This window comes from Mycteria americana, chromosome 1 (assembly GCF_035582795.1).
Source record: "Mycteria americana isolate JAX WOST 10 ecotype Jacksonville Zoo and Gardens chromosome 1, USCA_MyAme_1.0, whole genome shotgun sequence".
In the NCBI taxonomy this organism is placed as follows: Eukaryota; Metazoa; Chordata; class Aves; order Ciconiiformes; family Ciconiidae; genus Mycteria; species Mycteria americana.
This window is the reverse complement of record NC_134365.1, coordinates 74823844-74838892: the sequence shown is the minus strand read 5'-3', so window position 1 is coordinate 74838892 and position 15049 is coordinate 74823844. Positions and strand designations below refer to the sequence as shown.

Below are 15049 nucleotides of genomic sequence, written 5' to 3'. Positions count from 1 at the left end.
CACCGGGATTTTAAACAACACCAAGATGCAGTGCATCTCGCAAGCCGCTAGCCACACACAAAAAAACCCTTGTAAAATGCACAAAAATCTCTTGTTAACCATAGACATGACTTTTTGGAAAAAAACCCCAAACTATCATCGAGCACTGCATGGCTTTGTGATTCCTTGCTCTATAGTATATAAAAGAAGAGGCCAAGCCAAGGATAAGCTTCAGGAAGTCAGAAAGTCTACACTGAGGAGAGAAGAAAAAAAATGTAGACCCAGAGCTTGACTCATTAACGCAACAGCTACTGGTTCCACACCATCTATTTTATTCTTTGAACATGTGTCTCACTGAGCTGACAATGGTATTATTTATTTGTCTGGTTATTTTTAATCTGTGCTGTTTTACTGGTAGGGTAAAAACAAGACACTACTGTCAATTCAAGGAATCTTTTCTGACATGATAAAGGACATGGACAGCATGCTAGAGGACGCTAACAAAAAGAAAGGACACATTTTTATCAAGCTCTTGCTGTTACCTAAATGGGACTGCTTTTTCCCTGCATTCCTTAGCTAAATTCTTCCTAGTTGTTTTGCAACACCTAAGACGTGCCATTCAATTTTGACCTGTTAATTTTGCTCAGCTGTGGCATACCCTGAGCTCATCTTCTTCCACTGGACATATTCTGTGTCTTTTTTCTAGGTATAACTAGTCACACACTGGTGGCGTTATATAGATGTGACTACAAGCTGCTAGCTTGACCTCTTAAATAAGTACAGACCTAATTGCCCAGCTATGACCAAGATTACTCATCAGAGCCTATCGCTTGATGGACAGATTCCAGCCCTGTTCTATGACACAACAGACATTGCTTTGGAGACTTGTTCCTCCACAGACTCCCACTGAACCCCAGGACAGGATCTGGCCACAGATGAGATGCCCCACTGCTTTCCATTTCTTGTTGGCACAGTGCTAACCTGACTCCGGTTTAGCATTCTGAAAGGGAATGACAGTTGTGTGCTGGAATAGGAGGTGGTCACCTCAGCCTGCTACCTGTTACCGAAGACGGAAGAAACAGCAGTGTGATAGCTAGGACACTGCAAGGGAACCCACAGGATCTCAGCTGAGGTAGTGTCTGTTACGGACATCGTGTATGAATGGTTGTTTGGTATTACTGTGCTGGGGTCCTCCCACTGGAAAAATGGCACTACAAATATCCTCCTGTTTCAGGAAGCCATCCTAAGAACAAAGCTGCCTGCAGCTGAGATGCACACAGATACCCTTCAGAAAAAAACCACATGCAAGTACCCACATTGTCAGAAACGCAATGCTGCAGGGCCTGGTACAGTACCTTGCTTTTGGGTGGAGGGCTGTTTGTGCTCTTGTCTGTGTGGATGCTGGTAGGGGATACAGCAGCACCAAGGTTACCCTGGGGTATGCCAGGTATCTTGCCTCCCGGAGACACTTGCATCGCAGCAAGTTGGGCAGCATACAACTGCTGTAAAAACAAACAAACGAAAAATGGGGGGGGGGAGATGAGAGACATAATCAATAAATAAGTAATTTTCCCAAAACTTCTCCTACTGCAAATTATATATTTTCCTTCTGATGGGTATTTTTTATTTAGCACACTGGTATATTTCAAGACAAGAATTGTCATCTCAACTTTTGTGACTCATTGCTCAGGGGATGAATGACAGACGTCACCATGAGGAATGTCCCAGCTTCCCTGTGTGTCCAGGGATTCAAAGCAAGGAACAAGCTAATCTTCATGGTTTGCCTGAGCCACTGGGCAATCCTTCCTTTCCTGAGATGACTTAGGCATAACAACATCTCCACTGATAATATGCATCGACCCCTGTGACATTCACATGATGTTTGATATGATGGTCTCTGTGCTACCGTTTTACATTTCTTTACCTTACTTGCTATGTTTGCCCTGTTTGCACAGGCTGTGAGGTGTTTGGGACAGGGAACGTCAAAATTTTGTTTAGCACTTACTGTGAGAGTCCACTCAGCTGGGTTCTGGGGAACCACTATAGTCAACATAAATATATACATATCGATGGTAATGTACTGTCCGTTAGCAACTAGAAGCTCCAATTAAGACTAAGAACCCTTTCTGTGACAGATACAAAGCAGATATAGAGTGGGAATGTTTTTCTCTTCAAAACTAAACTAGTAAGGCACTTTAAACACGTATTTGATTATTAGCATGTGAATACTTATAATCACAGCCATCTGTTTAAAGTTAAGCACTACAGTAAGAGTTTAATGGACAGAGGTCAAAAGTGGAGAGAAAACAGGCAAACTGGCAGTGCCTGGAAGCTCCCTTGACTTCCAAATAAAAAGTGGTGAAAATAAACATGGTGGGCAGGAGAAGCAGCAATTGTTGCTGCTTTATGACTAGAGAGGGATTCAAGTGAAGCCAAACAGAAGTCAGATGCCTGAGAGAGCAGGTAATGTAGTAACAAAGGCTTTCCCTCCTCGGTCACAGTATCAGTTTCAAAGACTCATGCTATGTATTATTTGTGCTGTGCAGTACACGTGTAATGTGTAAGACTGAACGACGGTGCTCTCTGCCTGCAGGTGCTAGCAGAGCTTCTGAGGTGCAACGTGACAAGGGAGAACTTGCAGGAACATGGAAGCAGATGTGAAAAAACAAGGGGGCTTCAGTATGACTAGTCTAAGAAGTCTTGTTGTGGTGCTTAGTTGTTTTGCTGTTGTTTTTTAGTTAATTGTATATGCTGATAAAAGAACAAAGGTCAGATTGGAGGGCACAAAGAAATGCCAACCCAAACCAGCAAGTTTGAAAGAGGAAAATGAGGATTCATTACAGTAGTATGCAAAGTACATATGTACAGTGTACAAAGTAGTATGCAAAAAATACAGTAGTACGTGGAGTGTGCAAAAGGTAGAGAGACACTGCTAGTGTGAGTTCAGAGTACATAAGCCCTGTAGCAAACACTTGATCAAATGGGCAAGGATTTACTGCTCTGAATCTCGGACAACCCTGGACATTGTCCCGTGGTTCCCTGTACAAACTCTTCCCTTCACTGGTGCACAATCCTAGCCCCTTCACATAATTAAAAGTAACTCATTTCTACTCTTGTAGGTGTAATCAGGCACCAAGATCTTACTTATTTCTTTTTCACTCTTTCTATTCTTTTCAGACTTCCTGTTCTTTTCAGTTTTGAATCCTTTTTATTTCTTTTCTCTACTTTGATCACTGCTTGTTCCTTATTTTTCTGTACTTCTTAATCACCATTTATCCATCCCTTTCTGTTCAGTCTCCCTCTCTTTCCCTATCATCCATTCATTCATCCGTTCTCTCCTTCCTCAAATTTATTTATTCATTTATTCTATGTGTTACCCCCGGTGAGTCTGAGCCAAATAGATGCAAATCAACTACAGATAAAAGTCATCAAAAACAATCCAGCCACAAATCAGTCACAGATTCAAATGCATGTATTTATCAGTTGAAGTTCATATCCATTCATTCTTTCAAAAGAAGACTAAATCCAGCAGGGAGTAAGGAACAAGGGTCTGTGTGAACCAGAGAAGAACTGTAGCAGGCAGTTGAAGGAAAACCAAGCCAGGTTTATGTATGAATTAATATATCAGAAGGGCAACAGTTGTTTAAGAAATAGGATACATGACTAGGGAACAGCTCAAACATAATCGGACTCTGGTGATGACAGAGCAGATCTAGGGAAAGCTTTTCCTTTTCTTTTGCTCCCTGTTGAAGAAATGACAAAACAAATTGAGGCAACAATGGGAAAAAGACAAAGTCAAACGGCCATTGAGCAGGAAAGGTTCAAGCTTGCTGCTAATCTGTAGATTAGGTATCAGAATACGCCTAGTCCACAAGTAAAGGTAAAAATAGCATAGTCAGTCTGGACACTTAGCAGTCCTGAACCAACTGGAGATCATTTACAGGCCATACAGGGACCGGCCTGTTGGGAACTGATCCTCCAGGAAATTTCTGTGAGCCTTTGGGGAAGACTTTTCAAACAGAATCCCTACCCTGGAAAGAGAGGGAAATGTCTACCTCAAACATAGCTCTCAACCTTCTGTTGAGGTCCAAAGAGTGAATCACAAGAACTAAACTAAATGAAATACATGCACAACATGGTGTCCAAGAATCTGTACCATCTTACACCTGTTCAGTGGTCATGGAGAAATGTGTTGGAAACCATGGTTCCTCCTTACAGTATTGTCATCGACCACCTTTTTGACAATGCATGCAAAGCAGATGATGACTAAATAAGCATGGGGAATGAATTTCCCTATGCAACAGCCCAGGAGAAAGCCCTATTTTTAGGTGATAAATGGCATATATGGAGTTTCAAATGTATGCCTTATTCTCAGTTCAGGGACAGATATACCTCAAGAGAGTGAAGCACACAGTATAGTGTGCAGTAATCTGGAAGGAGGGGCAGAAGAAAACCTATAAAGCCTTCATTCATGCTTTGTATAAACTTCTGTCCTCTTGTTATCAGATTCAACATCTCACCTCTATTTAATACATTTTGAGAATTAAAAACAAACATTAAATAAAATCTTGTAAGAGGTCCCTTGTTGGAGCACCCTCTTAAAAAGTTCCTTCCTGCAACACAAACCAACTATTCTACTGAAAAGCAACATCGGGCCCAGCTCTAAAGCGAAAAACATGTAGCTTATGAAATTGCAAGGGTCTGAATCCTATTTAACCAGTAAGATTGCTCCTATTTCCCCCTCCCATTTCAAAAAATGGACAGAAATACACAACACGCAGCACATTTCTTAGACTGTCAATATTTTTGAGCTTTGACATTATTGAGCTTGTCTGTTCATATTTAGTTGTTTTAGGACATGATGACCTTTAGCTTATACCCAAGGAAAGGGTAATGGTGTGACCAAGTGCTGTGAATCAAGACAGCTAAATGACAACAATTTATGCATTCATTTCATAGACAAACATAACTCCAACAAAAGACCATTTCTACCCCTGCTTCCCCAATAGAGTTTCAGATTTTGGAACAGTGTATGAATTGGTCTCTGTTGAAACATTCAACCATCATCTGAAATGTATCCTTATATTTTTCACAGTAATGAAACCAAGACCTCAAAAAGTGCAATGAAAATGGTGTTATTCTGTATCGCTGCTGTAATACACCGTTCTTGAGCCTCTTAATTCGTACCCCAAACAGAGACTCCTGAAGCCACTTCTGCTACCTTCAGCTAACCTAAAGGCTCAATCTCAAATTCTAGTACTCAAGGAGGTCATTTTGCTACACTACAACTCATACAGGACTTTCAATCTATAGGGTCTTGACTGGTTTACTGTGACCAAGGCATTCAGTTGAAATCAGTGAAGCACTACTGCTTTAGACAAGTTTATTTTTGCTATACATAATAAACAAAATAAGGATAATATTCTGACTTTAATAAGATAGATAATACTTCTTCCAGAAGATAGAATTGGGCTTCTAAAAAAGCAATTAAAAAGTAACATCTATTGTTTGTTTATAACTAAATAACTATGTTTCAGCTCCCCCGCCCATATGCAATACTGCACGCCTTGTTAATGTTTTCTCATTAACCTCTTATGAAAATCTGTGTGGAAGCAAAATCATCAGAACAAAAGCACAAAGTGATACGCTTTAAAATGAGCAGGAGGTATAGTTATTTTTTTAATGTTGCCCCTCTGTTCTTAAGCTATTAAACAAAAATTCCCCCTTCTCCCTAGGTCACCACCTAAACCATTTACAATTCTTCCAATATATTAAGCAGAAATATTCAGCGGAACTCTCCAAATGGACTAGCTTTAACAGCTCTTGGCTTGATGACTCTGTAGTACATCAATAGCAAAGCCTTAAGGTTAGACCGGCTTTGAAAACTTTCCCCTTGGGCATTGTTGTTACATGTTAACAATGCTCATTACTGCTTTGAGGGTACACTAAAAATGAATTCTTGTTCTATTAATACAGAAAATGAGAATGAGATTTAATAGCAATTTTAAAAAGGGTTGAACAAAGTGTTAGCAATTACATAGGCAGAGATAGTTGATTCAAGCACCTATAGGCATTTGGATTACAGTATTATCTCTTATTAAAATATTTTTATTAGTGAACAGTAGAGATTAAGAGCTGTTATTAAAAAAACCACAGAGAGATAGAGACAGGTGGTACTGGAAACCGAATCAGTTACTGCAATAAATTTGTTTCTGATATAAACTAGTTTTTCAGTGGAGTTACCACAGTGATGAATTTACAAACCACTGTGCTTAAATGTTTGAACTGTTGACTGATCCAACACTTCCATTTCTTTGTCATTCTGAGACCCATCATTAAAAATATACACATGAATGGCCCTGTTCTTTGATTTTTGCATAATCTGGGGGGGGGGAAATGGTATAAATTGAGATTCTCTCATTCAGAATACATGAATTTCATTTTCTTTACCTCAAATTTTATGCTTATATAAGGCATGTGAAGTGTTTGATTACGGCAGAAAGAATTGATTTTGGATCTGTTCAGGTGGTTTTTTACTTAAAAAAAAAAAAGGACACAAGGAATTAGAAAGAAAAAGGAATTAAGGAATTCACTTAAAACAGACATTTGACATACATCCTACTGTAAGATAGGTTTTTAAAGGTAGTGGCAACATAGATAAAAAGTTAACTACAGAAATTAGAGTTAAAGCTGCACTCATTAGTGATTGGTAGCAATGCTTTCGAGATCTTCTATGAAAAAAGTTCTTCATTTAGCTCTTCATTACATATCTGAAAGGTACAAATGCCAGATTTTCATCTTTTTCTGTGTCTGAGTTTCCTTCAAAGATTGTTATTCAAACATTTCAAAGGGCCACACTAATTTGTACATTCAAAACTTCAGCAAAGGCTTTAAAGCGCCATTTGTTTGCACCAACTGGGAGATGTTCAGAAAACAAAGATAATATGCGAACACAAATACAATAAGCTCCTTTAAAACCTTGCCCAAAGAATCCATTGCAAGGTGAATTTTACTTGGCTTCAGTGCTTGAGTTTGGTAGCTTCCACTTTGGGCTAATTTCAGATAAGAACAATATAGCTTGAGATCCTGAGATGCACTTAGAGTATTTTGGTTTATTTTGGTTTTATTTTATTTTATGTTGTTCTTTAGAATTCTGAACAGAGTTGGATAACTATTACTGTTCTACCTACCATATGTCTTTATCACACCCATTTCCTAACAGAAATTGCCCTGGCTCCCAGTGCTGAGGTATGCATGTGTCCCACAGAGACTCCTTCTGGCAGGGGACTTTGCCTGAACTAGCGTTTCCTTTATTCACCAAGTAAAAAATAGCAAGCTGGATGAATTCGCCCCAGAATTGTGGACCACACAGAGACTAGAGAAGATACACTAAATGTTGAAAAGCTACACTGTTCTTTCCCCGGCCACAGAAACCAGCTAACTTCCTTTGAAAACTCCCATCCTAGCTTTCCTCTGTACTTAGCCTAAGGGAGGAAGACAGACAGATAAATCATGACTCAAGGAACAATAATAAATATTTGAAAGTTAAGACAAGGCAAGTTAATAGATAAGTAATATGCTGCTTTTAATCAGACAGCGTTGGTAACACTTGGAGGAACTGCCTAGAGAAATGGTGGATTTTGACTCTTGATGTTTCAGTCAAAATCAGATGTGTTCCTGGAAGATGAACTTCAAACAAAGAGTTTATTATGCCCAGTAATATTTTACATCTTGTTTTGTCAGACTAGACAATCTAATAGCCTCTCTAGCCTTAAAAAACCTGAGACTTAGAAAGACACATTAAGAAAAACAAGTTCTCATTAGAAAAACTGTAAAGCATTCACAAACAGAACAAGGCTTCATTTATACACTTCTTGCATGCAAGTTACAAGCACAGCCTTGTAACCACCATCTCTCTCATATTAGAAAAACATCATTTTTAGAATCAGTAACCACAAGTCTCCATAAAATATGATTCTGGTAGCTGATCTCTAGGGTTCCAGGCCTGCAGCCCTTATTCCTGAGAATAATCCCTCTGTAGTCAACAGGACTGCTTTGCCCGTGCCAGGCTGAATGCACTAGTTCTTTTTTCATTTGGAACTCCATGGTATGACCAACTGGGGATCCTTGGCATCCAGAAACAAGGCTGGAGTCCAGATCACTGAAAAACTGAATGAGCTTTAAGTCTGCATTTGAAGTAATGAAGACTTCTATCATCACTGCAGTACATTCAAAACAATGCTTGCTTTGCTTGTAAAACAGTGGATAAAGTAAAAAATGTAGGTACAATTTATGGTAGCTCTGAGTTTTGTTAGAAACTAATGTAATTTCGATGGATAGGACAATCATTTTAGCTAAAGTACATCTATATTTGTATTTATAGTAGCTTCTATGGGAAAGACACTAACCATAACACTCCACAAATGTTAAGAAATTCACTTTTTCTTGAAAGCCAGTCTTTAATTCTGTCAATGGATAAATGCTATTCAAATACTAGCAGGATGAGAATCAGCACCCATGACACCAACTGACTGTTCCTGGTGACACAGGAAGACTGTAGGAAACTCCTGATTAGAGCCTAGACCTCATGGCTCCTTTGTCCCATGCCTTAACAAGAAGACAATCCTTCTACAGGATGTAACTGTAGGAACTTATCAATAGACACTTCCTATCAGAGGCTAATAAGATCTGTTAGTTTCTGTGATAAAATATCATTGTGAACTGTGTGTTTAAGACTGCCTGCTCTTTACAAATGAAGAGTTTTTAACTGGAAAACTGCCCAAGTGGCCTACATATTCATACATACCATGTTCACACCATATGACAGTAATTGAAATAGAGTGACTATATGGAATGCATATTGGAGAGGAAACTTGATAATGTCTTCTGGAAAAAGCTTGTTGGATGAAACGTTGCAGATGAACAGTGTCCCCTTCAAGGAAAGTAATTAATATTGTACATATTAAAAAAATATATATAATCTGGCAACAATTTATTCCTGTAGTTTGTTGTGCAGCACCAGAATATAATGCATTCTTGCTGCTATTACTGTTATTTATTTTTATGCCAACAGAACTTCTTTTGTTAGGAAAAAAGGTAAAAGAATTTCTTTAAAATAAGGACACACATTTAGCAGCATAATCCTTAAGGAGTATACAGTAAGATGGGCAGTGGTAATGTAGAAGACCAACAAACAACAAGGATGTGTAACTTAAGAAGAAGGGGCACTTGTTTTGTAAACTGCATTCCCTTTATCACTGACTATTCTGTAATGAAGAATAGAGCCGACTATTCTGTAATGAAGATGAAGTGTTTGTATGAAGGTTCCACATGGAGACGTCTGCCCCAGTATAGCTTTTCCAAGTTAGAAGCTTGAAGTCAGTAAAGTGGCCCAGACATTATACTCTTGTAGGAAAAAACTCACTACTGCCTATTTGCTTACCACAAGTATGTTTCCCAAGAGCTTTTATTTTTGATATATCCAGATTTTTGGCAACGAGCTCAGAGCACCTGACTCCAGTAAGTGTAATTTCCCATTTGAGAGAACAAAATTCTATGAGTGGCCATTTGACAAAATACTGATTTCATATTACATTGCTTTACTTGACTGGTACTGTATATAATCATTCATTGTTATCCATTAAGTGACTAGAGTAGTTAATAAGCAAACACTGCCAGCAGAATTACTGTAAATAAGGTTCTATATATTTTAGATTGCTGAGCTATAATTAAGGCATTTCACTATTTTATACACATCTCCTTAAGCGACTCTTTCTCCAGTTTTTATTTATAGATTTTCTGCTTGCATTTTAAGTTGTTGTATTCAACAGGGAATTAAGTCAGGAAAACTCTACCTGCTTTAGGACCGATACTGAATTAATTACTTCAACTCTGAATACTCTGTTTCTCCTGAAGTTAAAAGTGCAGAGCTCATGGTAGAAAGATTAAGGTCAACTGCATTTCTTATTCTGAGAACACAGATTTGCTCACTTGAATGCTGATACAGTATCAGGTTCTTATATCTTGGTTGTAAGATTCCTCTCTGACTTGTCCCTCCTCTTCTTCAGGAATAAAGTAGTGAAATAGGTATTTTGCAGTATACGTGGACCACAGCACTCAGCCTGAGCTTTTGTGACAAGCTGTGATAAGAAGAGAGTCCTAAAATACTGAAGTCCCTCCTTAAAGGTAGCAGAAGGATGATAAATCACCTACCAGAAGCAACAGTGTCATATTACCACATAATAGCATGTGGAAGGGGACAAGAAATAAATTAAACAACAAAATAAGTTGAAAAAATTTCACTTGGATATTTTTCCCAGTATATTTCCTAAAGCTCCCCCATGGTTATACCTTCATTTGTTAATTATGATATCAGTGAAATGAGAAACATACTCTTTCTACTCTGTTTCCCTCTTGACATTAAGAATATTTCTGAACCTGGAGTACCATGCAATTGTATCTGTTGTCCTTGGAAGTATAAATTAACATTGTTCCTTGGTTATCTGACGTGTACAGGAGATCAGTGACATCTACTCAGGTCATTCAAAAGTTTAATTTGCTCTTTGAACTGAGTTGTATTATGTGGACAAAGGGCCTGGATAGAAGGCACAGGAGACAGAGAGTGACGAACTCTCAGTCCATCGTAAGCAACTTTCAACAGAGCTCACTTTCACAGGCGCAGAGAGCCACAGCTACTCTCTTCCAGTTTGGGTGGAGATGAAAGAATGTTACATTTGTGCCTTAAAGTGGAACTAAGGACTGCATTTGAGCTGCTTCCCTTGTGCCAAGCCTCCCTGAAAAGAACACATAAAGGAGGAAGTACGGGTAGAAGAAGAATATTAAAGGGAGGGACTGGTGATGGATAGACCATCCGAGCTGCAGAAGAAAACGTACTTATTCCGAGAGCTAAACTAAAATTGATTTCTAGAATAGTTCTGAAGAAATTTTTTCCCCTTCCCTTTTTCCTTAGCAGGGAGCACTAATAGGATGTAACATTCAGCTGCAGCACTTATTTTATTTTATTTTTGGAGGTGGAGAAAGTAGAGTAAGGTTATTATTTTTGGGGGAGAAGAACATCAGTCCCGCAGTGCTAGCTTTCCAGTTTAAGGGTTTCTGTACTGCAGAAAACTCTCAAAGAAGTCCCATTAGAGTTCAACAGGAATTTGTTTACCTTTAAAGTAATTTCTGTTCATAGTCATTGTCTTACATGCTCATCACTTAAGTCCTCCAGAAAGCTGACAAGTCCTACCTCGTCCTATGGGATCCTGTTGAGAAGTCATGGTATCAATACAGGGCACCAGTTCATCTTCCCAGCAGCACGTTGTGACCCCTTTCCGTAAATGCAGAATACATGACAAGAACTGTGGAAAGCTCCAGCCCACATGTACTTTTCCTTTGGCTTTAACCCACATGGACTCCCTCTTCTTCTAAAACAGAGTATTTGTGTTCTAGGTATTACTAAAGACAAAGCTTGCAGAAAAGGTCAATCAAACTTACTAGACCTGTAGGGAAACTAATTCCAACCAAGCACATAGAAATCGGCCTAACTTTGATCGAGAACATTTTGAGCCTCACTGAATCAGAGCAAATCTGATTTGTTTCAAACCAGAAACCAGCTGAGTTTCGCTCTGGTCAGATTCCTCCTAATGTTCTCAACAGTGAGTCCTATCCACTTTAAACTCACAGAAGTGCCTAACTTCAAACTAGCCTCATTGCTATAAGCTGGACAACTTCGATGCTTAGAAAAACAATGCATGTTTGTTGAACTGGGATGCTTGAGGTTAGGAGATGACAGGGTACAAAGAGTATGTGGAGGAGAGCGCCATTATTTGTTAACAAAATTGCTGAGGAGAGCTCAGAGAGTAGAAAAGCACTCAATTAATTTCATTATTTTGGAGTTTGCTACATTATATAAAAGTCCCCCTTTAACAAAATGAAGTAGTAGAAACAACTCAATAGCTGTTCCATCTTTTTACTCTTTGATTTTACGATAAAAAAGGGTGTGGTCTGTAAAACTCCCCCTCCGATGGAGCCCATAAAACTCCAGAGAGCCTGAAACCTCTGTGAAGCTTTGGCAAACTTCTCAGGAAGTAACATAAGAAGCTGTTTTCTGGTTCATCTCATTATTTCCATGCTTACACTGATGTAATGGGAAGAGTGACACTTTGCATATTGCATTAGGACACGTACAGAAGTTTAATTCTTAATTCTTAGAGACTTTGTTCCCCCAAAAGCGGTCTCTGAAAACATCAGAAATCCCTCAGGATTCAGTTTCTGACTCTCACTACAATGAAACCGCAAACACTAAGGTCCAATGACACTGCATGTTCAGACTTCAGCCCACGCATGAAAAGCCTTAATTCTAGCCTGAAACTCATGCCAATATTCCTCTTTTGGCATATGCCGTACTCAAGGTTTAAGAAGCTGTAGGCACAATAACATGATTGAAGGTCAAAGGGAATTACATCTTTAACTTTTATGTTCCTCACATGCTGTGCATCACCCAAGCACAAGAAGAGCTTATATGATGAACTTTGGAACTTTATATTCAGCTAAGAGGAGTATGATGGCTGCTTCTAGTTTTACCAATCCATATGGATAACAAAGAGCTGCTGGAGCCTAATGTTCCCGTATCAAGTGTGAGCTTTCTACTTCTTAGTATCAAACTGATCAAGGGAAATGCAAGCTTCGCCATATTTCTCTACTGCCACCCTTCCATCCCGCTGAAAGCTGTTAAGTCCCAACCTCCTCCAGCTTACCTGGGTTACCCTATGGAAGAGTCCTCTCTTGCCTTTAACTCTACAGCACTTTGTTCTTAAATCTAGACGGGGTGAATGCAGAAATACCTATCTCCAAACTCCTGTTTTGCAGGCAAAAAGGATGCCATTCATTGGCAATACGGCTGTAACCTCTAACTCATCTCTTGAAGGATCCTACATAGCCGCATATTCTACAACCAGTGATGTGCACTATATTAACACTACTTAACTAGTAACAAGCTCTATAATCCATTAGTACAGCTGATCCGTGCGTGACTACTTATTAAAGCCGATTTTCACAATTTGAGGCACTGAGTAAATTTTTTTTAAAACACATAAAAACTGTAGACTCCGAACTGAAAATGGGGCTTTTCGAAAATCGTCCCTACACAAATTTTTAGTACGGAATTTTTATAACATAAAGGTGGATCTGCTTGTCCAAAAACGTTAAATACTGAAATTACTGTGCATGCTTAGGAGACATTTTTCAATTGTTAATAATGTGGCTGGGTTATAAAAAGAGCTAATCCTTATTTTAAATTGTTCATCTGGAAATTTGGATTAGGAGGGAAAAACCAACAATTTTTATGTTTTAGAAAGCAGTACCAAAACACTAAACTCTTTTCAATTCAAAACAACAGCCAAAATGGATGTAAAATCAAATTTTAAATTGCTTCTGGCTGAGTAGTTGTCTGTAAAGCAGAAGGGGTGGGAGTACCAAAGAGTTTGCAGTGGAAATACCGAGAAGCTCTTAACTGTAGTCACACTAACAAGAGCTGCTATCATGAAGTAATAACATTATCCAGAAATCTTTGTTCATTACCTCATTCCTAATGCCATCTCATTTCACTTGAGTTACTTGGGTCTGATGATGGGGTTAACGAGCGAGGAGGTGTTTGAGTGGGTGTGAATTAGGGGCGCTGCTAAAATAGAAGCTATTTTAACAGTTCTGTGTTTAATATAGTCTGAGCGCTGTAATTTTTTTTCAGGTAAAATACTCACACGTTCCAAGGCTAACACTGACTTTGGCAGAGCACAGATAATACCTAGACATATTCATATTACACAGAGTATTACAGAGGGACTTGTGCTTCTATTCCTTTCTCTCTCCATCACTCTACCCACAAGTCTACCACAGCAGGAATGCTAATGCTTTGATTTCCTGTGTTCAGAAATTTTCCTCAAAAATTTGGATATTTACAGTGACCATGACAGAAAACATCGCTGATAGCTTCTCTCCCCCATCTCTGTACTCCACAAGCCATCTTCACATACTGCACAGCAATCCATTACAATATGTTCTAACATCTGCCTCCTCATATGATGTACGACCTCTTTGATTGACCCTTTTTATGCTGCTCCAAGACTGGCTGTTCATTACAGTGGGAGGGTGAACAGTACTCATTGCTTCTTCAGTTAGCAACTTGTAAATATATCCCCATTTCGGGAAAGACTGGGAATGTCAAGCAGGGATCCTCCTCACTTCTCTCCGTAGAGCAACGATCCATTCCATACAGTGCCTTCCTTTATCGCTAATTATGTGTCACATTTCAATCCAGAACAGGGAAGGTCTCTTGAGGGCCCTCCCATCTATCGCTAATATATTAAACATTTCTGCCAATTAAAGTTTTCCATGACAAGTATTAACATTACCCAATGTTTGTGACTCCAGTGTGGGAAGCATGAATAATGCAAGAAACAGTACAGTCCTCCGTTACGCAGGGACACATCTTGTTTTTGCCAAAGTCAGCAACTGTAAAGTATCTCTCAACTTCTCCAGTTAATATCATGGCATAGTACAGGCTTTTGGTCAAAGTGATCATATTCACTACAATAAAAGGAGCATCTAAGGTAACATAAAAGCACTTCCCAATACCGCAGGCATTAAATACAATCCTTATTCTCACCATCTATCCTTCTATCATGTATTTAACAACACTGACATACTTCAGGACCACTGCCGATTGTCCAAAGTCATCTGGCATGAAATCGAATGAATATTAAAACGTAGGGTAGCAATGCACTGACCAGCACAAAGGGATATCTCCTCTTTCCAAGGACGGAAAACTCAACTGACACAGGGAAGCTACACATATCTGGCAGTTAAAAAGTTGTCTGCGCTGACTCCAACGCAGTGTCTTTCATAAATTCCAACCACTAGAGAAATATGAAATCAGGTGGCCTTGAGGCTCCATGTCCCACCACCAATCACAGAAATATTCTGCTTTCTTGTCCACTGTTACTCGCTTACTAACTGGAATTGCCTGGGCGAATGAAAAAGGAAACTGGACCACAGTAGAAAAGTACATGAA

General features: G+C 39.0%; 1 protein-coding gene across 43 annotated transcripts in view; it reads right to left on the bottom strand.

The window, feature by feature from the left end:
- SOX5 (SRY-box transcription factor 5) overlaps positions 1–15049 on the bottom strand; it is a 723931-nt gene that overhangs the window by 59555 nt on the left and 649327 nt on the right. For 40 of the 43 annotated variants that reach the window (XM_075506020.1, XM_075506208.1, XM_075506234.1 and 37 more), the window contains one exon: positions 1335–1481. The exons of the other annotated variants lie outside the window; for them this stretch is intronic. In XM_075506020.1, coding sequence (XP_075362135.1) covers positions 1335–1481 — 147 coding nt within the window. The remainder of the gene's footprint in view (positions 1–1334; positions 1482–15049) is intronic. 43 annotated transcript variants of the gene reach the window in all.